The sequence below is a fragment of the Aethalodelphis obliquidens genome, unplaced genomic scaffold (assembly GCF_003676395.1).
Source record: "Aethalodelphis obliquidens isolate GAN/ISIS:26980383/991018 unplaced genomic scaffold, ASM367639v1 scaffold35, whole genome shotgun sequence".
Lineage (NCBI taxonomy): Eukaryota > Metazoa > Chordata > Mammalia > Artiodactyla > Delphinidae > Aethalodelphis > Aethalodelphis obliquidens.
This window is the reverse complement of record NW_020837979.1, coordinates 4,519,521-4,544,459: the sequence shown is the minus strand read 5'-3', so window position 1 is coordinate 4,544,459 and position 24,939 is coordinate 4,519,521. Positions and strand designations below refer to the sequence as shown.

General features: G+C 44.0%; 1 protein-coding gene and 1 long non-coding RNA gene across 10 annotated transcripts in view; one reads left to right on the top strand and one right to left on the bottom strand.

The window, feature by feature from the left end:
* Positions 1 to 20,990, top strand: part of IL1RL2 (interleukin 1 receptor like 2) — a 48,432-nt gene extending 27,442 nt beyond the window's left edge. For 6 of the 9 annotated variants that reach the window (XM_027128736.1, XM_027128734.1, XM_027128733.1 and 3 more), the window contains 5 exons: positions 6,063 to 6,192; positions 6,968 to 7,104; positions 10,829 to 10,972; positions 17,716 to 17,877; positions 19,485 to 20,990. In XM_027128736.1, the coding sequence (XP_026984537.1) occupies positions 6,063 to 6,192; positions 6,968 to 7,104; positions 10,829 to 10,972; positions 17,716 to 17,877; positions 19,485 to 19,903 (992 nt within the window). In that variant the 3' untranslated portion in view covers positions 19,904 to 20,990. Of the gene's footprint in view, positions 1 to 6,062; positions 6,193 to 6,967; positions 7,105 to 10,828; positions 10,973 to 17,715; positions 17,878 to 18,189; positions 18,251 to 18,696; positions 19,374 to 19,484 lie in introns of those variants that run through there. The other 3 variants (XM_027128740.1, XM_027128739.1, XM_027128738.1) reach the window with 3 other exon arrangements.
* LOC113632014 (uncharacterized) lies at positions 14,268 to 24,561 on the bottom strand. The gene is made up of 3 exons (XR_003437617.1): positions 24,232 to 24,561; positions 19,368 to 19,567; positions 14,268 to 15,827 (listed from the first exon to the last, which is right to left on the bottom strand). It is a non-coding gene; the product is annotated as an uncharacterized LOC113632014 (long non-coding RNA).
* Between the last annotated feature and the right edge of the window lie 378 nt (positions 24,562 to 24,939).

Genomic DNA, 24,939 nt, shown 5'->3' with positions numbered 1-24,939 from the left:
AGCAAGGTAAAAACCCACCAGACCAATATATGAAGAGGAAATAAGCAGTCTACCAGAAAAAGAATTCAGAGTAATGAAGTAAAGATGATCCAAAATCTCAGAAATAGAATGGAGAACATACAAGAAATGTTTAATAAGGAATTAGAAGAACTAAAGAGCAAACAAGTAATGATGAACAACACAACAAATGAAATTAAAAATAGAAGGAATCAATAGAAGAATAACTAAGGCAGAAGAACGGATAAGTGACCTGGAAGACAGAATAGTGGAAATAACTTCTGCAGAGCTGAATAAAGAAAAAAGAATTGAGGACAGTCTCAGAGACCTCTGGGCCAACATTAAATACACCAACATTCAAATTATAAGGGTCCCAGAAGAAGAGAAAAAGAAAGGGTCTGAGAAAATATTTGAAGAGATTATTGAAAACTTCCCTAATATGGGAAAGAAATAGTCAATCAAGTCCAGGAAGCACAGAGAATCCCATACAGGATAAACCCAAGGAGAAACATGCCAAGACACATATTAATCAAACTATCAAATATTATATACAAAGAAAAAATATTAAAAGCAGCAAGGGAAAAGCAACAAATAACATACAAGGGAATCCCCATAAGGTTAATAGCTGATCTTTCAGCAGGACTCTGCAAGCCAGAAGGGGGTGGCAGGACACATTTAAAGTGATAAAAGGGGAAAATCTACAACCAAGATTACCCAGCAAGGATCTCATTCAGATTCAGTGGAGAAATTAAAACCTTTACAGACAAGCAAAAGTTAAGAGAATTCAGCACCACCAAACCAGCTTTACAACAAATGGTAAAGGAACTTCTCTAGGAGGGAAACACAGAGAAGGAAAAGACCTACAAAAACAAACCCAAAACAATTAAGAAAATCGTCATAGGAAAATACATATAAATACTTACCTTAAATGTAAATGGCTTATATGCTCCAACCAAAAGACACAGACTATCTGCATGGATACAAAAACAAGACCTGTATATATGTTGTCTACAAGAGACCAACTTCAGACCTAGGGACACATACAGACTGAAAGTGAGGGGATGGAAAAAGGTATTCCATGCAAATGGAAATCAAGAGAAAGATGAAGTAGCAATACTCATATAAGAAAAAATAGGCTTTAAAATAAAGACTATTACAAGAGACAAAGAAGGACATTACATAATGATCAAGGGATCAATCCAAGAAAAATATATAACAATTGTAAATATTTATGCACCCAACATAGGAGCACCTCAATACAGAAGACAAATGCTAACAGACATAAAAGGGGAAATCGACAGTAACACAATAATAGTAGGGGACTTTAACACCCCAATGGACAGATCATCCAAAATGAAAATAAATAAGGAAACACAACTTTAATGCACATTAGACCAGATGGACTTAATTGGTATTTATAGGACCTTCCATCCAAAAACAACAGAATACACTTTCTTCTCAGTTGCTCATGGCACATTCTTCAGGATAGATCATATCTTGGGTCCCAAATCAAGCCTTGGTAAACTTAAGCAAATTGAAATACTATTAAATATCTTTTCCGATGACAATGCTATGAGACTAGTTATCAATTACAGGAAAAAAACTGTAAAAAATACAAACACATGGAGGCTAAACTAGACACTACTAAATAACTAAGAGATCACTGAAGAAATCAAAGAGGACATCAAAAAATACCTAGAAAAAAATGACAGTGAAAACATGACGACAGAAAACCTATGGGATGCAGCAAAAGCAGTTCTAAGAGGGAAGTTTATAGCACTACAATCCTACCTCAAGAAACAAGAAAAGATCTCAAATAAACAACCTAACCTTACATGTAGAGCAATTAGAGAAAGAAGAACAAAAAATACCCAAGGTTACAGAATGAAAGAAATCATAAAGATCAGATCAGAAATAAATGAAAAGAAAGGAAGAAAACAATAACAAACATCAATAAAACTAAAAGCTGGTTCTTTGAGAATATAAACAAAATTGATAAACCATTACCCGGACTCATCAAGAAAAAAGGGAGAAGATTGAAATCAATAGCATTAGAAATGAAAAAATAGTAACATCTGACACTGAAGAAATACAAAGGATCATGAGCGACTACTACAAGCAACTATATGTTAATAAAAGGGACAACCTGGAAGAAATGGACAAATTCTTAGAAAAGTACAACATTCCAAGACTGAACCAGGAAGAAATAGAAAAAATGAACAGACCAATCACAAGCACTGAAATTGAAACTGTGATTAAAAATCTTCCAACAAACAAAACCCAGGACCAGATGGCTTCACAGGGAATTCTATCAAACATTTAGAGAAGAGCTAACACCCATTCTTCTCAAACTCTTCCAAAAAATTGCAGAGGAAGAAACACTCCCAAACTCATTCTATGAGACCACCATCACCCTGATAACAAAATCAGACAAAGATGTCACAAAAAAGAAAACTACAGGCCAATATTACTGATGAACATAGATGCAAAAATCCTCAATAAAATACAAGCAAACAGAATCCAACAGCACATTAAAAGTATCATACACCATGGCCAAGTGTGGTTTATCCCAGGAATGCAAGGATTTGCAATATATGCAAATCAATCAATGTGATACACCATATTAACAAATTGAAGGATAAAAACCATGTGATAATCTCAACAGTTGCAGAAAAAGCTTATGACAAAATTCAACACCCATTTATGATAAAAACTCTCCAGAAAGTGGACATAGAGGGAACCTACCTCAACATAATAAAGGCCATATATGACAAACCCACAGCCAACATTGTTCTCAATGGTGAAAAACTGAAAGCATTTTCTCTAAGATCAGGAACAAGACAAGGATGTCCACTCTCACCACTATTATTCAACATAGTTTTGGAAGTTTTAGCCACAGCAATCAGAGAAGAAAAAGAAATAAAAGGAATACAGATTGGAAAAGAAGAAGTAAAACTGTCACTGTTTGCAGATGACATGATACTATACATAGAGAATCCTAAAGATGCTACCAGAAAACTACTAGAGCTAATCAATGAATTTGGTAAAGTTGCAGGATAAAAAATTAATGCACAGAAATCTCTTGCATTCCTATACACTAAAAATGAAAAATCTTACAGAGAAATTAAGGAAACACTCCCAATCACCACTTCAACAAAAAGCATAAAATACCCAGGAATAAACCTAGCTAAGGAGACAAAAGATCTGTATGCAGAAAACTACAACACTGATGAAAAAAATTAAAGACAATACAAACAGATGGAGAGATATACCGTGTTCTTGGATTGGAAGAATTAATATTGTGAAAATGACTGTATTACCCTAAGCAATCTACAGATTTAGTGTAATCCCTCTCAAACTACCAATGGCATTTTTCACGGAACTAGAAAAAAAATTTTTCACAGTTTGTATGAAAACAAAAAGAACCCAAATAGCCAAAGCAATCTTGAGAAAGAAAAACGGAGTGGGAGGAATCAGGCTCCCTGACTTCAGACTATACTACAAAGCTACAGTAATCAAGACAGTATGGTACTGGCCCAAAAATAGAAATATAGATCAATGGTACAAGATAGAATGCCTAGAGATAAACCCACACACATATGGTTACCTTATCTTTGTCAAAGGAGGCAAGAATATACAATGGAGAAAAGACAGCCTCTTCAATAAGTGGTGCTGGGAAAACTGGATGGCTACATGTAAAAGAATGAAATTAGAATACTTCCTAACACCATACACAAAAGTAAACTCAAAATGGATTAAAGACCTAAATGTAAGGCCAGACACTATCAAACTCTTAGAGGAAAACATGGGCAGAACATTCTATGATGTAAATCACAGCAAGATCCTTTTTGACCTTCCCCCTAGAGTAATGGAAATTAAAAAAATAATAATAATAAATGGGACCTAATGAAACTTAAAAGGTTTGCACAGCAAAGGGAACCATAAACAAGATGAAATGACAACCCTCAAGATGGGAGAAAATATTTGCAAACAAAGCAATTGACAAAGGATTAATCTCCAAATATACAAGGAGCTCATGCAGCTCAATATCAAAAAAACAAACAACCCAATACAAAAATGGACAGAAGACCTAAACAGACATTTCTCCAAAGAAGATATGCAGATTGTCAACAATCACATGAAAGGATGGTCAACATCACTAATCATTAGAGAAAGGCAAATGAAAACCACAATGAGGTATCACCTCACACCGGTCAGAATGGCCATCAACAAAAATTCTACAAACAATAAATGCTGGAGAGGGTGTGGAGAAAAGGGAAACCTCCTGCACTGTTGGTGGGAATGTAAATTGATACAGCCACTATGAAGAACAGTATGGAGGTTCCTTAGAAAACTAAAAATAGAACTACCATATGACCCAGCAATCCCACTACTGGGCATATACCCTGAGAAAACCATAATTCTAAAAGATACATGCACCAAATGTTCGCTGCATTTACAATAGCCAGGACATGGAAGCCACCTAAGTGTCCATCGACAGATGAATGGATAAAGAAGATGTGGCACATATGTACAATGAAATATTACTCAGGCATAAAAAGAAATGAAATTGAGTTATTTGTAGTGAGGTAGATGGACCTAGAGTCTGTCATACAGAGTGAAGTAAGTCAGATAAAGAAAAACAAATACGGTGTGCTAACACATATATACGGAATCCAAAACAAAAATGGTTCTGATGAACCTAGGGGCAGGACAGGAATAAAGATGCCGACATAGAGAATGGACTTGAGGACACAGGGGGGGGAAGGGTTAGCTGGGAAGAAGTGAGAGTGGCATGGACATATATAAACTACAAAATGTAAACTAGATAGCTACTGGGAAGCAGCCGCATAGCACAGGGAGATCAGCTTGGTGCTTTGTGACCACCTAGAGGGGTGGGATAGGGAGGGTGGGAGGGAGGGAGATGCAAGAGCAAGAGGGAGGGGATATGGGTTTATATGTATACATATAGCTGATTCACTTTGTTATGCAGCAGAAACTAACAGAACAGTGTAAAGCAATTATACTTCAATAAAGATGTAAAAAAAAAAAAAAAGAACTAGTATGGTCCATTGTCTGTATGGACTATGGTGACAGCATCGGTGTCATGCAACAGCATGGGTGAACATCACAAACTAAACATCGATCATTGGATGCCAGGGTTCAGGCATGAGTAGGAAGTGATAAAATATAAAATAAGGACAGCAAGTGGGCGGCTTCTGGCGTTTTGGCAATATAGTATTTTCTTGATGAGGTGAAGGTGATATGAATATTTGATTTTTAATAATTCAGTAACTTTACACTTATACTCTATACTTTTTACCATAACTGTGTTATATTTTACAAATTAAAAAAAAATACCACCTAGAGTAAAGAAACTTAAAGTAGACTGTTAGAAGTACAGTAATTTTTTTACATGTAGTAAATAGATTGAATTTATTAGGCTTTGGGGGCAAAATAAGATGAAATGTAAATTTATTTAATATGATTTTTGAATGCGTGTGGAGGCAGGATAAAGAGAAGAGGGAAAGGGTAGGGGCCACAAATGCTAAAGTAGAAATATCACTGGATTCGGAATTAGGAAACCAGAGTCACATCTCGTTCCTTCCTCTAAGGTGTGACCTTGGGCAAAGCACTTGATCTGTCTGAACCTCAGTGTTCTCATCTATAAGATGGGGATAATAGCTCTGCCCCTTTTCTGCCTTGTAGGAGTGTCTGAAAGATAAGAAGACTGAATGAGAATACGTGTGTGAAATACTTTGTAAACTTTGCTAAGTTTACTGAGAGTAGAAGCAGTATGTGTGCCCCGATATTGTGGGGAAATTGGTCTCAAGCTGGTGACGTTTGACAGCTTATTCCTGTCTCTGTACAATAGGCATCCTGGAAGATCATGTGTCCTTGTTCTCTCCATCCAGGGAGAGAATAATGTACAGTAGATGAACATTGACCTCAGGGGGACATTTTTGGTCATTGAAATATATTCAAGGCTCAGAAGCAAGGTGCCTTTGTTAAGCAGGTCACTTTGGTAGTGTTTTCATTGTGTGTTTACGAATTTGCTTGCACAGGCTCCACCCTCATCGTGGACTGCAATATAACAGACGCATGGGGTAACACAAACCCGCGCTGCTGGAAGGTCAATAATACATTGGTCGATGTTTACTACAAGGAATCTAAACGAATTCAAGAAGGAATCGAGTAGGTGTTTTGCTTTTCTGGCTTCCCTAAAACCTAGCAAGAATTTCTCCATCTAAATGATTTTGGTGAGGGTACTGCTTTATTTGAGGTGGCTTTCACTGTCTCTCCCCTCACTCCTTTTGGTTGTAGCTTTCAAAGCCCTTTTCAGTACTGTGGGGGTCAAGCCTCTGGTTCAGAGAAGATGCTCATGTTATTAATCCTGCTTGGATCATAGAGAGAGGAGGCAAAACAACAAAGTATGGCTTCAAGCAGCAAGATCGGTTTCTCTCCGCTACTCCTTTCAATGAGTCTCATCCCTATTTAGGAAGGCCATGGGCCTTCAAGGCTTAAATAGCAAAATGGCCACAACATGGGGATTCTTGGGAGAGACGATGCATGATCGTTAGCTAACGGAGTGGCGTAAACCCAATTTATGGTGGTTTAAGTGGAGTGGTATGAAACGAGACTGATGAAGCCAAAAGGCAGAAGAACTTGTGTTGGGCTTTGCAGTGGAGGTAGGTTAGGATGAGTGGAGAGGGATAGGGGAAGGCCCCTTTGGGCTGAGGATGGTGTCTCTAATTAAAAGGACTACACTTCTGCATCGCCGTCCAGAAGAAAATGCAAATTTGGTGTTACACAATCCGTCACCTCATTGAGCCAGCAGGGTGTATTTAGGGTGAAATGATGGCCCCAAGTGTTCTCCAGGAACGAACTTTATTCTCCAGACAAAAGGTTATAAAATATGTTGGTTAAATACAACTCATGTACATATTAATGACTGGCTCTTCTTTCATAGAAACTACACTGTTTCTCAAGGACACATGTTTTACACAGTGAACATAACCTTCTTAGAAGTGAAAATGGAAGATTATGGCCGCCCGTTCACATGCCATGCTGGAGTGTCTGCAGCTTACGTTATACTAAAACTCCCAGGTAATACTCTAGTGGGATGCAGTCTGCTCAGTGTTACAGGTGATGGCAAGGAAACACAAATGAAAGAGGAGTGACTTTAAATGTTTGGTGTGAGGCAGCAGAGTGGTATTAAATAGGGAAACTCAATATGAAATCTAGATAAAAGCTGATACCCTGTCTGATCATGTTCTTGGGGTCAGGCTGTGGCTTCACTCCAGTGTCATTAGAAAGCTCCCTATTAATATGCATTGAGATTTTATGCATCAGACCTCTAGAAAACAGAAGTATTCCTTTAGTAAACCCGCTTGCTCAACTTTTATAATCATGTACTTGTGATTTTCAGCTTTTAGGTTGTTTATTATAAACCATGTGATGTAAAAATAAAGTGCTAACGTATATTTTTATCATGTAACTTTGTAAAATTATCTGTAGAGGCTGAATTCTGATATTGGAGCAGGAAGGCTTCCAATTCCATGTGCGTACACAGATTGTGCACTTAACACTGTACAGAGTGTGTTGATTATCCATTGGAGGTGATGGAACCAGAGAGTAAATAGTGGAGGATGAAATCATAATCTCGAGAAAAACTTTCAATTCTTAAATGTATCGGGAAAGGTCATAGAAAGTTGTTTGGCATCACTTTCCCCCAATCAGTCATGTGCATCCCATCTCCCTCTATGGTACATCTGGGTGATTCTATCCTCAGAGCCACTCTTTCTATACACTCCTCTCTGATACTATCCCTTTTCCTCATGGTTTCAACTGTCATCCCTGTGTGCGTGAAAACAAATTCCACATCTCCAATGACATTTTCCCTTCCCATGTGGCACCTCTGCATTTCCAACTGCTTACTGGACAGATTTTGAACTTTCTATAAAGAGAGTTACATAGTAGGTTTTCTTTGATGTGTTGCTTCTCTTCTTAGGTTTACGGGGTTCACTGAGGCGACGGTGATGTAGCGTGGAGCAGAAGTTCATTCATTTTCAGTGCTGAATCCTGTTCCATTGAATAACTAGGTTACAGTGTATCCATTCTACTGTAACTATGTGGTCATTTGAGTTGTTTCCAGTTTGGGACTGTTAACAAATCATGATGCTATGGAAATTCTTGTGTGTTGGTCCTGGTGCTTATGTAGAAGCATTCCTTTGTGAAACATCATTAGGAGTAAAATTGCTGGAGAGAGTGCCTCAGGGTCCACACCAGAGAAAAGAGGGGAACCTGATTGTGGGAAGCATTGAAAATTGCACAAGACCTGAAGTGGTTATAACTGAAGTCTGCCTCAACCTAGACTGAGGAAGACCAGTGTCAATTTCTACGTCAATACTGCCTTATAGGTAATAACCACGTGGAAGCACTGTGTTCAGAAGGATTCTGAGGCAAAGTCCAGGCTCAGAGCAACTAATGATGTTATCAATTAACACCTGCTGATCGTACAGGAGAGGGGACATGTCCTTAATCTCCTTTGTTTTAGGTTAGTTAGGAAACCTACGCTTACTAGATTCATCTTTGTTCCTATCAACACTTATTTCATATCTCACATGCAATGTGTATTTGGACATGTGCACTCTGTTTTGTTTTCCCTAAATTCTTAGGAACAAACCCTCTTAAATCCAAGCCTCTTGGGCTTCCCTGGTGGCGCAGTGGTTGAGAGTCCACCTGCCGATGCAGGGGACCCGGGTTCGTGCCCCAGTCCGGGAAGATCCCACATGCCGCAGAGCGGCTGGGCCCGTGAGCCATGGCCGCTGAGCCTGCGCGTCCGGAGGCTGTGCTCCGCAACGGGAGAGGCCGCAACAGTGAGAGGCCCGCGTACCACAAAAAAAAAAAAAAAAAAAAAAAAAATCCAAGCCTCTTGTTGGTTTCCTTGGGACCTGAAGTAAGGTTACAACTTCTCCATTGGACTTCCTGATTTTTGTTGAAGACACCTTCAGATGTGAATCATATTTGGATTATCGGAAGCAGGCTCTCTAGAGAGTTGTTTGGGTTGGGTGTGCTCTTCTATGAATTTCCTTTAATCACTTGTTCTCAGCTACCATCTCAGTTTAAGGCTGGTGGTAGCCATGTGGACCCAAGAGGTAAATACCCCCTTAAATAGGGCCTTCAATAGGACACCTGATGTCTCAACAGAGAGTTTTCCATTTATTTCCGTTTCAAAGCCAATACTTCCTTTGAACTTATTCATTAACTTCCTGTTTGGATTTTCATTGTCTTTTAGCTCAATTACAGAGCAGAGGGTGTCGACACTCCTGAATGCAGCGAATGATCAACCCAAGAATTTCAGGCCAACACTCCTGTTTACTTACCAGAGGCGTTTTGAATCTCATGAATATTGTGGCCATGGTCTTTTTATCATGACCATTTGTAATGCCAAGATCCCCGATGTGTACAGTAAAGGTCCCCAGACACAGGTCTTCCCGAGGGGAGAGGTGGCACCGTTGCTCCAAGAGCTGGTAAAAAGCATAGAAGTGGGAGGGGGCAGTGGGAGGAGGTGATTCCATCCAACAGATAGAAGCTAGAGGTTCAAACACACGGTCAGGACCAAATGGGCATCAGCGTGCAGAGCAGATCCACTTGGCTATGCTGGGACTTAATCAATGGATTAATTTGGGGACACAGAGTGTGTTTTTAGTTATTGTGCTTTATTATGCCATGTATTTGAAGACATACAAGCACGCATAGAGATTTCTTTGCAAAATGTTTGCAACGTGGTGTGGCCTAGGGCAGGTTGTGATCAGCTCTTTAGTAAGCTCCCCTCCCCCCTCCCGCCCACCCTCCTACACACACGCACTTTCCAGTGGGGACCGGAGGACCAGGGAGGGGGCCAATGAAGGAAGTCGTGGATGTGCGGTGGATTCTAAGAATGGGGAGGATTTCTCTTCCCCTTTCCCACTTCCTCTTTTCTAGTTCTCTCCTTCCTAGAGCCTCCTTCTTTGACAGCAGCGCTCTGGGCTGTGGTGAGGCAGAAAGCTGTGCTGTCCGTCTTTTCAGATAGGTAGGAGCATGCTTTGAGGGGACTTGGAGTCGCAGAGAAACTGGTTCTTCTCCTTGGTCATCTCTTGCCCACTGCTTTTGCTTTAATTGCTTGGCAACGTGCTCACAAAAGAGAGCAGGGTGTAAACGCCCTTCCTGAGACCATGTCTTGCAGACAGGGGCCCAGCCTGGCCTCTGCTGGCCCAGAGGGGATGCGGTGGGAGTCTGGCTCTCGGCCAGTCTTATGAAGCCACGGAGATGGCTTCCAAGGGAGGCAACTGAAGGTTCTTTATTTATGACAGGGGTCCTGCTGCTCAAGTTTGAGTAACTGGGAAGGCGGTTATAACAGTAGTATAATCAAGAACATGGAACAGAACCACCTGGGGAACTTTCCCAGTAAAGGTTCTCAGGCTCCACCTACGGAGAGTCTAGTGTGGAGTAAGGAGGACCTGGCCATGTGTGCTTTGATAGGTGAGCAGTCTTCCTGCGGTCAGAGCCATGCCACATCCACCGTCTGGAGCTGGGGGTCTGCAGAATTTCCCTCTCCAGATTCCCAAGAGCACATTTTCTTCCCCAAATTCAAGGTCAAGGCCAAATTATTCTACCCCCCATACCTATTACTTAACTGTAAAGGAATAATTAAGTGTTCCCCTCTCTGCCATCTAATACCCATTTGGCGTATGTAATGGGACTTGTGTAAGTTAAGTGTATAATTGACTCTTTGTAGTATTATTATTTTATTATTTATTGGGTTTTTTTTTTTGGCTGTCATTTGTAGTTCCAGATTTTCGCGCTTACTTGATAGGAGGGCTTCTTGTTTTGACCAGCGTGGCGGTGTCTGCAGTGTGTATCTACAACGTTTTTAAGATCGACGTTGTACTTTGGTATCGAAGTGCCTTGCATTCTGCAGGGCCCATAGAAGGTGAGTAGCCATTGAAACGTGCATCGTCCTGGAATCTGCTCGTCCGCATAACGGTTGTAAATATACTTGACCATCTTTACTAGCTTGCCTTTCGTGTTGTCGGCAACTTTAGAGGAGAGCATCTCCCTGGGGCTTCTCGTACTTTAGAGAAAGGATTTGCCCGTAGCCACCAGCACTGTACAATCGCGTAAGGCTTGCAAGCTAGGAGTGACCTGGCAGATCGTCTTCTGGCTCCCAGTGCAACTGTTTTAGGAAGGTTCTCACACCCACTGGTGTAGGCAGAAGACAAAAATTTCTCTTGGAGCAGCGTGAGCTCTGTCCACGGTACGTCTTCAACACAGCACACGTGCATGCAGAATTTATGTCACAGAGAGCAAGCTGCCTGTGTTTGCAGCTCCTTCTGGGCCTGCGCTGGGGGCCCAAAAAGATTTATCTCCAACTTTCAGGTTTGGAGAGAGACAGACCTGGGTTTGAATTTGAGTTCTCCACTTACTCCCTGTGTGATTTAGGTATTTAATTCTCTTCTCTTTCTTAGGTATAGGTGGAAAGAAGGGACGGAGGGAGGAAGGGAAGAGGAGGGGAGGGGAGGGGAGGGGAGAGGAGGGGAGGGGACCATGATCAGAGCCTGCCTCACAGAGTCCTGTAGGAATAGCAGAGTTGAAGCTCAGGAAAGCACTGAGGGTCCTGGGGTGCAGGGGGCTCCCATGTCTGAAGGTCCAGGCAACCTGCCCCTGCTGCTCTGCCAGGGGGTTCACTTTGGCGTGGGGAGCCGCGTCCTGCCGGCACTAGTCACCGGAGAAGTGCCCGTGTGGTCCCGAATCTGAGGATCCGGCATTTCCCATCACTGTGCTGCTTTTTTTTTTTTTTTTTTTTTTTGCGGTACGCGGGCCTCTCACTGCTATGGCCTCTCCCGTTACGGAGCACAGGCTCCGGACGCACAGGCTCAGCGGCCATGGCTCACGGGCCCAGCCGCTCCGCGGCATGTGGGATCTTCCCGGACCGGGGCACGAACCTGCGTCCCCTGCATCGGCAGGCGGACTCTCCACCACTGCGCCACCAGGGAAGCCCCCCATCACTGTGCTTTTAACTCTGTGCTATTTTCTTTGTATCTCAGAATAGATGTGATCAGTCAAGGCCTCGCACAAAAGTAATGCGTCTGCTTTAACGTGTCGTAACTGGATAAAAAAGTCACACATGGCTGAGAGAGGTCCGTGCGGCTTTCCTGCACGGAGATACACAAACGCGTCCCTTTCAAGTCCATAGACTTGCAGTGTTGCTGGGAACTCAAGGAGGTGGGGTGGGTCCCAGCGCGTTTTAGGAATCCCTATTACACAGAAGGGTGGTAGTCATACTGAGTGCCTGCTTGGCATATAAAACCACGTGTCTGTCCACATGTTTGATAAACCGTAAGTATCCTAACTTGGAGTTTAAGTTAAATTTCAGAATTCAGAATTGGCGGCCCTTGAGCAACCTGGAAGGAACCAGACTCTGGTTTTGTTTTTGTTTCTTTGACGGCACAATTCACTTGTGGAAATCGGCGTTGCATGTCCAATGCAGCCTGAAGCTCTTTCAGCGTTGCGGGCGCTGAGCTGGGCCCTGGCCCCTGTAGCGCCTACTCTGCGTAAGCCCACCTCTGCCTGTGGTCCTCCTGCATCTGTGTGAGAAGACACCTCAGGGCAGCACGGCTGCTTGTCTTTTCTGACACAGAGATGCTTTGTTTGTTGACTGACAGGGGACTGCGTGGGTTCAGTGTTGTCCCCGGAACTCCCTCCCTGACCTACCGGGATCCCCGGAGCGTGAATGCCGAGTGTGTGGTGAAACCGCCACGAGTGAGGTCAAGTGTAGCAGGAAGAGAAAAAAGGAATTGTGCCTCACCCTGAGCAGGGGAAGCTGGACAGTTGATTGACTCAGGGAGCCCCACCCTCTGCTCAGACTGGGCTGCTGCCCAGATTTGGTACTGGCGGGCTGAGGATTTGGAGATGGGAACCTACAGTCAGCCAGCGGTCTTCTTCCTTTTAAGTCAGAAAAGTACACGCACGCTTGGTGATTAAATTTCCTCCAGCTCAGGCTCTGAGAACTGCACTGTGAGTCCTCTTTGAGTGTGACTTCAACAGTGAGTTAGTGATGAGACCTTGAGATGAGTCCCAGATGCTGTTTCCAGTTTTGTGTCCCTTGAGGATATTTTCTGGTTAGTTGAGAACATGTGGAGTAATGGACAACAAATACAAGTGAGGGAGAGAGAGAACATGTGTCCTTCTCGTGATAAGTTGTTTATTCCAACCAGATTCGTCAAGCCGCAGCTGTGATTAATAGTGAGGTGTGTATAACTCACAGTTTTATTGAGTCATGGACAGGCCTGGCTAAGTCCAGGAGCTCTGTGTATTGTCTGTTAACTCACAGGAGGGAGTTTAAAAATTCTTATCCCACGTGTGCATGTGTGTACACGAATCTAAGGATTCGTTTACAAATCTACGTGAGAGATGTGTCTATGCCTCACCTTATTCCAAATGGGTTTGTGGGGAATGCACCTGTAGAACAGATGATTAAAAACAAAAACAAGGGCTTCCCTGGTGGCTCAGTGGTTGGGAATCCTCCTGCCAATGCAGGGGACACGGGTTCGAGCCCTGGTCCAGGAAGATCCCACATGCCGCATAGCAACTGAGCCCGTGAGCCACAGCTACTGAAGCCCATGTGCCTAGAGCCCATGCTTGGCAACAAGAGAAGCCACCGCAATGAGAAGCCCGCGCAACACAGCAAAGAGTAGCCCCCCGCTCGCCGCAACTAGAGAAAAGCCTGCGCGCAGCAACGAAGACCCAACGCAGCCAAAAATAAAATAAATTAAAAACAAAAACAAAACAGGTACAGTGAACAAAGGGTAGAATGATAACATAAGCAGGGCAGGGGACAGTTAATGACCCACCTTGGATGGTTTTTAAAGATGCTCTTGCTTTAAAAGTGAAGGCAAAGCCATGACAAGGTTCATGGCACTGTTTACACAAACTTTTCATTCGCTCAGGAGAGCACATGGCTTTTTCTGGGCCAATTCCTCAGGAAAATTGTTTTGTAGTGAGATCTTGTTTTTAAAGCATGTGATGTAATGAACTTTGCTTGCAACAAAATTCCTATGGTAAATGTAAAAGCTTGTTTAATGTGCCTTTTCTCCAGTGTCTTCATGCTAGGGCAAAAATGCCAAAAACTCATGCAATTCAGTTAGCGCACTTACCTGAAGGTCAAATTGATTCCATCTGATTTTTCCACGGGACCAGTTTGATCAGGTTTAAAATTTAACATCGTATTGAGAGAAGTAGGGAATCAAATCATCTTTAGGCAACTTTCATAAACATTAAGTTGTGCAAACAAATGACTGTATTTTTGCCAACAGCCAATGAGGGTGTACACAGATGCTTTAACATCAAAAGTAGGGATGAATCTCCTTAGAAAATGAAAGGGACTTCACCAGAACCTGGGTGCCCTGTTTCCCCACCATTCCACAGAGAGAGCAAGGCCCACTTTCCTTAGGAAACTCACTAGTAGGTCTGTGTCTCTGTAATTTTCTTGATGATGTAGACAGTTGCGGGGAGTGGTCCCCCTCATTGTTATTTGTTGCTATTCATTGTTATTTCCCCAATCCCGGCCCAGTTACTGTGGCTGGGAATCAAATTACCTCAAAACTTTACGGCATAAAACCACCACTTATTTTGCTTATAGATTCTGTGGGTCAGGGGTGCGGACGGGCAAAGCGGAGGTGGCCTTTCTCAGCCCCGTGATGCCTGGGGCTTCAGCTGGAAGACAAGCAGCTGATTTGGGCTGTTGACTGGTGGCCTGGGCTCCTCTCCAAGTAATCGCTCAATGGGGGCTACTACACTGGGCTTCCTCACAGCATGCGACGGCTTCCAAGGGCTAGTGTTTCAAGAACAGCAGAGCTAGGTAGAAGCCATTATTTTTTTGATGACTCAGACCCTGAATTTCTAGTATCAATTCTACCTTGTTCACTTGTCAAGGCAGCCGCAGAGTCTTACCCAATTCTAAGGAAGGCGAAACAGATTCTGCCTCTCTGTGGGGTGTGGCAAAGTGCAGAGAGAACATATGGGGCTGGAAATACTGCTGGGGCTATTTTTGGAAACTACCATCTGACACAGCTGCACAGGATGAATCAGGGATGAGCTTTGTGAAGCTTCCTTCTCCTCATTTAATCAATCGAGCCTGTGTAATGAAGCCTCCATAAAACCTGGAAGGACAGGCTCTGGAGAACTTCTGGGCTGGTGAGCAGGTAGAGTTTGGGGAGAGTGGTGCCCCCCAGAGAGGGCGTGGATGCTCTATCCCCTTCTCCATCCGTTGCCCTGTACATCTCCTCATCTGGCTGTTGATTTCATACCCTTTAAAATCCTTATATAATAAGTCAGTGGTCTAGTAAGTAACATGTTTCTCTGAGTCTGTTCTAGCAAATTAATCGAACCCAAGGAGGGGGTCGTAGGAATCTGGTTTATAGCCAATTGGTCCGGAGTACAGGTAACACCCTGGACTCGCTCCTGGTATCCTGAATTAGTGTTACCAAACTTGCTCGAAAGCCAATACTCGAGAGACAAGGGTTGGGTAGAAAAGGAAATGTTGCTTTATTCAGGAGGCTGGCAACCAGGGGAGAAGGAGGACTGGTGTCCCAGAACCAACTCCAAAGATTCTGCGTGGCCATGAAAGTGTTAAAGGGAAAAGGGGAAATAATCTCAGTTAATCACTGAGAAAGGGGGTCAGATTCTTCACCATCTCCCACTGCTTGCAGGCTTGTTGACTCCTCATGATCTTTCTTTAGATGCTATCTTGTGCACACAGTCTGCTTGTGAGATTACTGAAGGGGAAGCTGGGGAAGAGATGTAGTCATCTGTTAATTATTTATTCTTCATTTCTACTTCTAAGAAAAGAATCAACAGGTTAGGCGAGACCTTGTGTGATCAAAAGAGTCGAAAGGTGTGCTTTGGCCAGAGGTTAGTTAAGCATGGAGGCACCTGGCGTAAAGGTTAAGTTAAAATATAGCTTTGCTAGAGCGACAGGACAAAAGGGCCTCCTGCAAAGAACTGCTTCCTTCAAGGAGCTGCTTACATTGGGGTGGGTCGGGGGGAGTCGTTGGAACCTCCAGTTTGGAGCGCCTTGGTCAGAAGCACAGGTAACAACTGGGCGTCTGAAGTGGAATGTGATCTTGTGGGACTGAGCCCTTTCCCTGTGCAATCTGATTCTATCTCTGGGTAGAAAGTGTCAGAATGGAGTTGAATTCTTAGACACCCTGCTGGCATCCAAGAATTGCTTGTTGGTGTGGGGAAACCTCCACACACACATATTGCAATTGGGTCTGGGAACCCTCTTCAGGGACCCAATCATAAAGGGGCCCTCACACTTTCGTGAGTTTTACTTCCAGGAGCCTGACCAAGCTCTGATGGTAAATATCAGAGAAAAATTCCTTTATGTGCTTCCAGCAGGGAGAGGGGAAAGGGGAGAGGGAGAGGGGAAAAGACACCAGAGCATTCTGTTCTTAACAAGGACTGCCCTCGGGATACACTAGTTAATGAGAGCCTAACCTGCTGGGGTTTTATCAGGGGCCTGACTGGCCTGAGCAAAGGGAAATAACAAACTCCAGCCCACTCTAGCCATCCTGCCCAACCTAAGGGCGGAGAAAACACTGAGAAACATTTGTGAATTTCATAGTCCAGAGGCATAGGCTCACTAAAAGACTGAGATCTAATCATAAGACTAGAGAATACTTCCCCTCTTTCCATTCCTCACCACATGTTGCTAAAGACCTACTTAGAGCAATTCCTTTTACCTGGTAGATCACATCCAGCTATCAAGAAAAACTATAAGGCCTATTAGAGGACAAAAAACCCCCCCACAATTTGAAGAGACAGAGCAAGCATTAGAACTAGATATGGTGGGGATGTTGGAATTATCATACTGTGAATTTAAAACAACTATGATTACTATGCTTAGGACTCTAAAGGATAAAGTAGACAGCATGCAAGAACAGATGGGCAATGTAAACAGATGGGAATAGTAAGAAATAACCAAAAAGAAATGCTAGCAGAAAACAAACAAAAATGAAGAATGCTTCTGATGGGCTTATTACTAGACCAGACACTGCTAAGAAAAGAATCTCTGGGCTTGAGGATACCTCAGTAGAAACCTCCAAAACTGAAAAGCAAAGACCGGAAAAAATAAAAAAACAGAACAAAATATCCAATGACTGTGAGACAACTACAAAGAGTGTAACATACATGTAATGGGAATACCAGTAGGAGAAGAAAGAGAGGAACAGAAATATTTCAAACACTAATTACTGAGAATTTCTCCAAATTCATGTCAGATACCAAACCACAGATCCAGGAAGCTCAGAGCACTCCAATTAGGATAAATACCAAAGACAAACAAATGAAACTACACCTAGGCATATCATTTTCAAACTACAGAATAAAAAATTCTGAATGAAGCCAGGGGAAAAAGACACCTTACCTCTAGAGAAACAAAGATGAATTACATTCAACTTATCCTCAAACAACCATGCCTGAAAGAAGAGATTGGAGTGAAAATTTAAAGTGTTGAAAGAATGAGATGCAGTGCTTGGCAATGAGTCAGCCAACGAGGCACCCGGAAGTCATTGAACCCAAGGAAAAAGACACCATGATAGCAACTCAGATGTTCACTTTGTGCACATAATTTGGTAGGAATAATTTCACGAGCTTGTCCCATTTCCTTTTCAGATGGGAAGCTGTATGATGCATACGTCTTGTACCCCAAGCCTCAAAGAGAAAGCCACAGCCATGATGTGGACACTCTGGTGCTGAAGATTCTCCCCGAGGTGCTGGAGAGGCAGTGTGGATACAAGTTATTTATATTTGGCAGGGATGACTTTCCTGGACAAGGTATGTTTTAAATGAGGTATAAAAATAAGAAATGAATAAAATAGAAAGGAACTGAAATTCCCTGCTGGTCCAGTGGTTAGGACTACGTGCTTCCACGGCAGAGGGCACAGGTTTGATCCCTGGTCGGGGAACTAATATCCCGCATGCTGCAATGCAGCCAAAAAAACAAAAGGAAAGGAACCTCTCTCTTTTTGACTTTACAAACAGAAGGAGCTATGCTTGCCTTTCCCACAGAACCACAGGGAGCCTTTCACTCCCCTGCCCACAGCCCCAGAGCTGAGGAGGTAAGACCAGGCTCTCTTCTCTCATTAGGCTCATCCCTACAACAGGATAACGGGGATTCCTGGTTGAAATCATGTGACTTTCACTTTGGGTAAGGATGTGGTTGACCCATTTGTATGAACCGCTGGATGATGACATACACAGCCTTGGCCAAGAGACGAAAAAGGGACAACTGGTCATTTGCTGTCACACCCTTGAGACTAACCGCTGAGTATTTTCTGTCAAGTTGAATTTGTAAAAGAGCTCATGTTTAAGGCTGGTTTTATAAACTTCAACTCTCTCCAGCCCTGCCCTACCTAAATAAAATAGAAGTTATTTATTTCCCCCTTTTAATAGGAGAGTAGCTTTGGGAAATGCAGTTAACATCACTGAACCTCAGTTGTCCCATCTGTCAAATGGGGTTGAGAATGCTTCCCTGACTCAGTTGAGAGAATTAAATGAGGTAAAACCTGAGTAGGGACCAGTATGGAGCTTAGCACATATCAGATACTCAACAGATGAAAACATCCCTCTTATCCTATACCTTCTCTTTCTTAGACGGCGATACAGTAAACAGCTGATATTTGAAATATCACCAGGAAACCAAGATTACTACCTAGTGGCCTGTTCTGGGTCATTTTAAAAGGTTTCTAAGAACTTTGGATTTGTAGGCTGCTCCTATCCATAGCTTATCACATCTTTTCAAGTTATGAAATCATCCTCCATGAGGAAATGAAAATGTGATCCAGTGCTTGTTATAAACCTGCAGAAGAGCTCTCATTTCATAAGCATATCAATATTTATTCATTCATTCACTTCTTCAACAAATATTTATTGAGCATCTGCTATGTGCCAGGTAATGTTGTAGGCACTAGAAATATTAAAATAAACCAAAGAGAAGAAGGAAGTGCTCTTGGGGTGGTTACAGTCTATTCTTATATCCTAAGCATAAGGAGGATATAAAACTTGGCCTTTGTTTTGAAAAAAGACCAAGTTTTATCTGTAGTTGGCTATTTCAAGAACTTTCCCCTCCCCTTCCCAAGAAATCATTAGGATATGTTATGTGGTTTCAAGTTAGTCTTTTAAGCCCTGGTCATTTAAATAGCTATGAAGCAAAAGAGGAAAACACAAATAAAGATTAGTACAACATTTGAGCTAACTACATGTGTCCTATCCTTTAAAAGTCTGTTGCTTTTTAAAAAGTATTTATCCTCTAATATATACCAAACCTTTAGCTGAGTTTGGAGATACAAAGTTAGACATGATAAGATCCTTGTTCTGAGTAGTGCATGGTCTGTGGCTCTTTTCATCATGAGATGTCCTGCATCTTCTTTCTTTATTTCCAGCTGTGGTCGATGTCACTGATGAAAATATTAAGCTGTGCAGAAGACTGATCATCATCATAGTTCCCGAAGCGCTGAGCCTTGACCTATTAAGGAACATGTCAGAAGAACAAATCGCAGTCTACAATGTTCTCATCCAGGATGGGATAAAGGTCATTCTGATTGAACTGGAGAAGGTCAAGGACTATACAACCTTGCCAGAGTCCATTCAGTACATCAAACAGAAGCATGGGGCCATCCAGTGGAGTGGGGACTTCACAGAGCAGTCACAGTGTGCAAAGACCAAGTTCTGGAAAAAAGTGAGGTATCACATGCCACCCAAAAGGTGGCCACCTTCTCCTCCCGTCCAGCTGCTAAAGCACACGCCCTTCGACCTCATGGACAGCAAGTGGGAGGCCAACGTGGGGTTCATCACCCCGTGATGGAGAGTTGGTTGTCATGTGGTGGCTCACACTTAAATTAGGATGCATTGCATTTGGGCCATTCGCTTGAGGCTTACGGTTGGTACTCGTGGAAAGGACTGTGTTTATTTGCTCATTTTGGTCAGAGCTACTTCTTTAGGGAAAGACATTACCTCTCCCGAAGCCCTCGTTCACTGACTGGCGCTGAACACTCTTGAACACTGATGAGCCTGGAGCATTAGCGTTTGAGCCCCTGGGGATGGGACGTGGAGGGTTGTAGAGCGACAGTTCAGATGTCAGGTGGTTTGGCATGTGGTGTGGCCCTGGTGGGGCTGGGTAGCCAGGATACAGGAGGGCAGTGTGGGCTTGGGTAGGGCTGGCAAAGGTAATGGCCCTCACTCTTCATGCCTGACCAGTTGTGCAAGGCCCTTGTCCTCAGGGAATATTTGCTGTGTCTCTGAGCCCCTCACTCCTCAAATGCAAATAAATACCTGTGACCCCGCAGTCTGAGCACCTTGGCACTGGAAGCAACTTTGGGGTCCCCTGTGGGGGCCAACTCTGGTGCCACTGAGATTGCCCGTGAATCACCCTGCTGGTGGGCCCCATGCTTTGAAAGACTCTACCTGTCAGACCAAAATAAGTAATAACTCACTTAGTTTCCCAGCTGGCCTACGCCAGCCAGAATTCTGAGCCACACATGATAGATGCAGTTACCACACCAAGAGGATGTACTTCTAATACAAGCGAACAAAAGCCGTCTTTCAGTTAGCCAGCACACTCATCACAGGTCAGTTTATGACTTAGCAAGTCACAAAGATTTCTGACACTAAAATTGAGCTGTAAACTCTTATCATTACTTTCAAAGACCCAAACTGTTGGAGCTTAGATATAGTCCAACTCTCTTATTCTGTGGTTGACAACAACAGCATTCAAAGGTGGCTGCTGTGGTGAGAACGTTCCTGTCCGCAAAATTCATATGTTGGAATCCTAACACCCAACGTCATGCTTTAGGAGGTGAGGCCTTGGGAGGTGATTAGGTCCTGAGGGAGGAGCCCTCATGGATGGGATTGGTGTTCTTTATTTTAACACCTTTATTGGAGTATAATTGCTTTACAAGGTTGTGTTGGTTTCTGCTGTATAACAAAGTGAATCAGCTATACGTATACATATAGCTCCTCCGTCTTGAGTCTCCCGAAGCACTTTGAAAAGCCAGGTGAGGGAGGGGTGTGGCAGGGTCTGTGATCAGCTGTGCACAATTCTCTGATTAGCTGACCGTAAGGTAGCAGGGTGGTGTCACAGGGGTTAACACTATCAGTCTTGGGACTTCCCCGGTGGTCCAGTGCTTAAGACTCCGTGCTCCCAGTGCAGGGGGGCCAGGTTCGATCCCTGATCAGGGAACTAGATCCACATGCCGCAACTAAGACCCTGAACGTCCAAATAAATAAATATTTAAAAACAAAACAGAACAAAACATTATCAGTCCTTAGGCTCCAGGAGGCCTGGGGCTATGTGCTCACGGTCATCGGTTCACATCTTCCGTTTGTTGGAGAGGGGGAGGTTTTTTACATCTGTAACAACAACTGAGGAAATGTGCCTCAGACACTGTTACCTGGGTGCTTCAGAGAGGAGCTACGGCGGAGGATATGATGGCGGGGTAGGTCTGTCCTGGGAAGGCCCCATGGGGTCCTGCTCGGTTACAGCGAGAGGTGAATAGGTCAGAGTGAAGGTGAAATACAGGTGCTGCGCCCCTCATTACCTTTTGGTTCACCTTCCTGTAATGACTGAGCTGGCCACAGAACCCACTTCCTTTGGTCTCCCACCTCAAACACCGTGAGTCTGCCCACGAGAAAGGGCAGGGTGAAGGCTGAGTCACATCATTTAAAGGGTCCAGGAAGGGCTGGTCTTTTCCCAAAAGACTGAGATGCAGATACACGCGTGTAAGTGCTTGGCACGCTCTGTGGTTCCACGAGGCACTGTCTGACTAATGTGGGGAGTGGGCAGCGGAGCCCCTGTCCCTTCGTGCCTCCTGCCATCCCCCATGCCCCCCCTCACAGTGACTCACAAGGCTTCCTGCTGTGTCCTAGGCCGCTGACCTTTCCTCAGCTCTCCATCCTGCTTCATGTTTATAAACTTTCCTTCAACACTCATTTGTGTGGTTGATTTATCCAGGGCTGTGTCTGGAAAGTTAAGAAAGTGGATAATTCCTCCCTGGTTTCCTTTTTAGAGACTATTCTATAGACGACAAAGCCACAACATCTGGAATAAGTGACGGGCTGGGTCAGGTGGTGACCCGGGCTCTCAGAGCGGCAGGACATTGGGCCTGAACTGCTGGAAGCCACAGATCTCAACAGGAATTCTTCTGGGGTCCTTCAAGGAGGGAAACTCTGAGTGCGTCCATCCCTTCTCTCTTGCCGAACCCAGGCAGCTTCTAAGGGAGGCTGACGTTGTCGTAGTGAAACTGAACCCTTGTCCCGTCCTCTTCCTCCTCTGAGAGGAAGGGGAAAGCAGACCTTGTAGCCCTGGGTCTTGTCCTGAGTCACCTCTCCCCAAAGGCTCTTTTATTGGTATTACTATTTTTTAACTCAAATCCACAAAATCGAGAAAGTCAACACAATGCCTGCCTGTGAGTGGTAAAGGGAAGTGCGGAACCCATAATCTGCATGTTTGCCGGCACAAAACCAATCCATTTAGGTAGGTGTTTCAGTAATGTGTCTATTTTTTCCTAGATAATCTGTTGGTTTGGGTCAACCATTGACTCAAACTCTGACAAAACACAAAAATTAGCTCTTTTCTACTTTGGCAGGGTGTAAGCAAGCTGCTTTAATATGACAAGCAGCTGTTTTGTTTTTCCTGCCTCTCTTGACTGCTGGGGAAGGGTTTGCATTTGAAGCGGTCTTTGTCAGAGGCTCTCTTGTTAATGACAGTGGCCACTGCTCACCCTTGATGCTCTGGCCTAACCATTCTTAGGAGCAGAGCTGACACTTATCTGCAAGGACCAAAAAGCTTTTACCGAAGGAGAAGGGAGAGCAAGAGAAAAGGGAATCCACCGGGAGACACCATCAGATGATTGGACCACAGGGTGGAGGTTTTCTTGTCTTTATCAGGAGGCTGCCCAGCCCCGATCTCCCACCCCCCTCAGAAGACACGTAAGTGCATCTTTTCGGATTTCAGGCCCAAAATGGGGCCAAGGGGGTTAAGAGTGCACTCACACCGGCCGAAGCAGGCGGCACTAGAGTGTTTCGCTGGATGGGTCGTGCTGTGTTTTGGTCTGTCTCATCTTCTCTGCCTGCTTCCAATTTCCTGCTGCAGGAGGGGCTGGGGGTGGGATTCTGGAGACCCAGCTGGGCTCAGCCACAGAGGAGAGCTGGATGGGGTGAGAGCCTGGGGTCTCGGTGGGCAGGAAGCCTGTGCCTGTGCCCCTTCCCCTCTGCGTCCACAGTGAAATAATAAGCTATAACTGTTGCAAATGTCAGCAGACCAGGAAGAAAATTTCATTCTCAATTTTGAAATATACATAATAGTTGTATTTGTTGAGCACTCATGAAAGTGATCAAAGTTCTTTTTTATCCATTGAGAAAATTAAAACCTATTTCTATTACATCTAAGTAACCAGCTGGTCACCATTTAAGTATTTATACCTTGGCGCTGGTGTCAACTGAAAAACTGGCAAAACCCAAAGTGTGGTTACAGTTATAGAAAAATGTGAGGATAATGTGCAAAAGAAAAAATGTTCCCCCTTACTCAGTGGATGTATTATTTCTTAATCTGCATCACTGGGACCTACTGTTTTATTGATTTTTCATGTTGTCCCTGAAGTTACCTGGAAAACCCTGGGGATGGAAGATTCATATGGTGATGGTGCTGTGGTTCCCGCGGGCCCTCTGACCCCCATTTCCCTCTGTTTTTAGTGCTGTATCAGCGGGATTTACTCGCCCTCCCCCCAAACACCACCATTTCTGCCGTCACTCCCCTTAGCATCTTTCTGGAAAATAAAAACATTAATAAGGACCGAGGCTTGGGCAGGGGCTGGATGATTTTTCAAAATATCTATCAAACATGGCCAGCTCCCCAGACCAAGCCACGTGCAAGACAGACCAGGGCTGCAAAGCCTGGATTCCCAGGATTTGGCTGAAGGACTTGCATCATCTACCAGCAGCTTTTACATTTTTTAAACTGCGAACTACAGAATTAGATATGTTTTACATAGCAACCCAGTAAACACACGCACGCACACAAAAGAATGAAAAATTTTTCTGTTCTATTATTGGTTCTATTCTATTCTGTTTAGTTTTGCTCAATTTTTTCGAAATGTGGAGCCCAGTCCCTCGATTGTTTAATGACCCACTTACGTGTTTCCAAAGCAATTAGACAAACACAGATCCAGCTTCCCAGCCTGCGGGTCACCACGCAGGAATGATAGTCCGCTTTCTTCAATCTACAGGCTTTATCAAGTAGCGATTTCGGCTCCTCTTTGATTGCCTAACTTCTGGGTCAATTCGTTTTATTTGTTGTTTTGTGACCGCGGGGCAGGAGAAGTCTTCCCAACAGCCAAGTGAACAGAACTTCCTGCCTGTGTAACAGGATGACATCGAGAGGAAAAGAAAGTCGCCCCGTGGGTGAAGAACCTTGTGAAAGAGAAAAGCATTTCCTCTCTTGAGACCCAGGGAAAGCGAGGTTCACCCCCCGACTTGGAGACATCAGACGACACGTGGGTCCTTCCCACGGCGCCACTGCGCCCTCTGCTGGTGGCCGAGACGCTGCTCTCCATCCCTCGGCGCGGAACCCCCTGGGCCAGGGGCTGCATCGCTGGGCCGAGGACGCATCCTCTTCTTCGCTGGCGCTCGCGTGCAGCCTGTCGGCGTCTCCACCTTAAGGCCAAGAGTCTCCTTCTTCTTCTTAGGCTGTGGCAAACGTTGAGAGAGTGCCATTTTCTAAATCTGTCACTGTGTTCCTAATCCTTGGGCTTCCGAGACTGTAGCCATCTGTCCACAAGTTGTGACGGGGAACAAGAGGTCCTGATTATATGCCCACAAGGCAGGGATCTAAGGTGGTGGTTC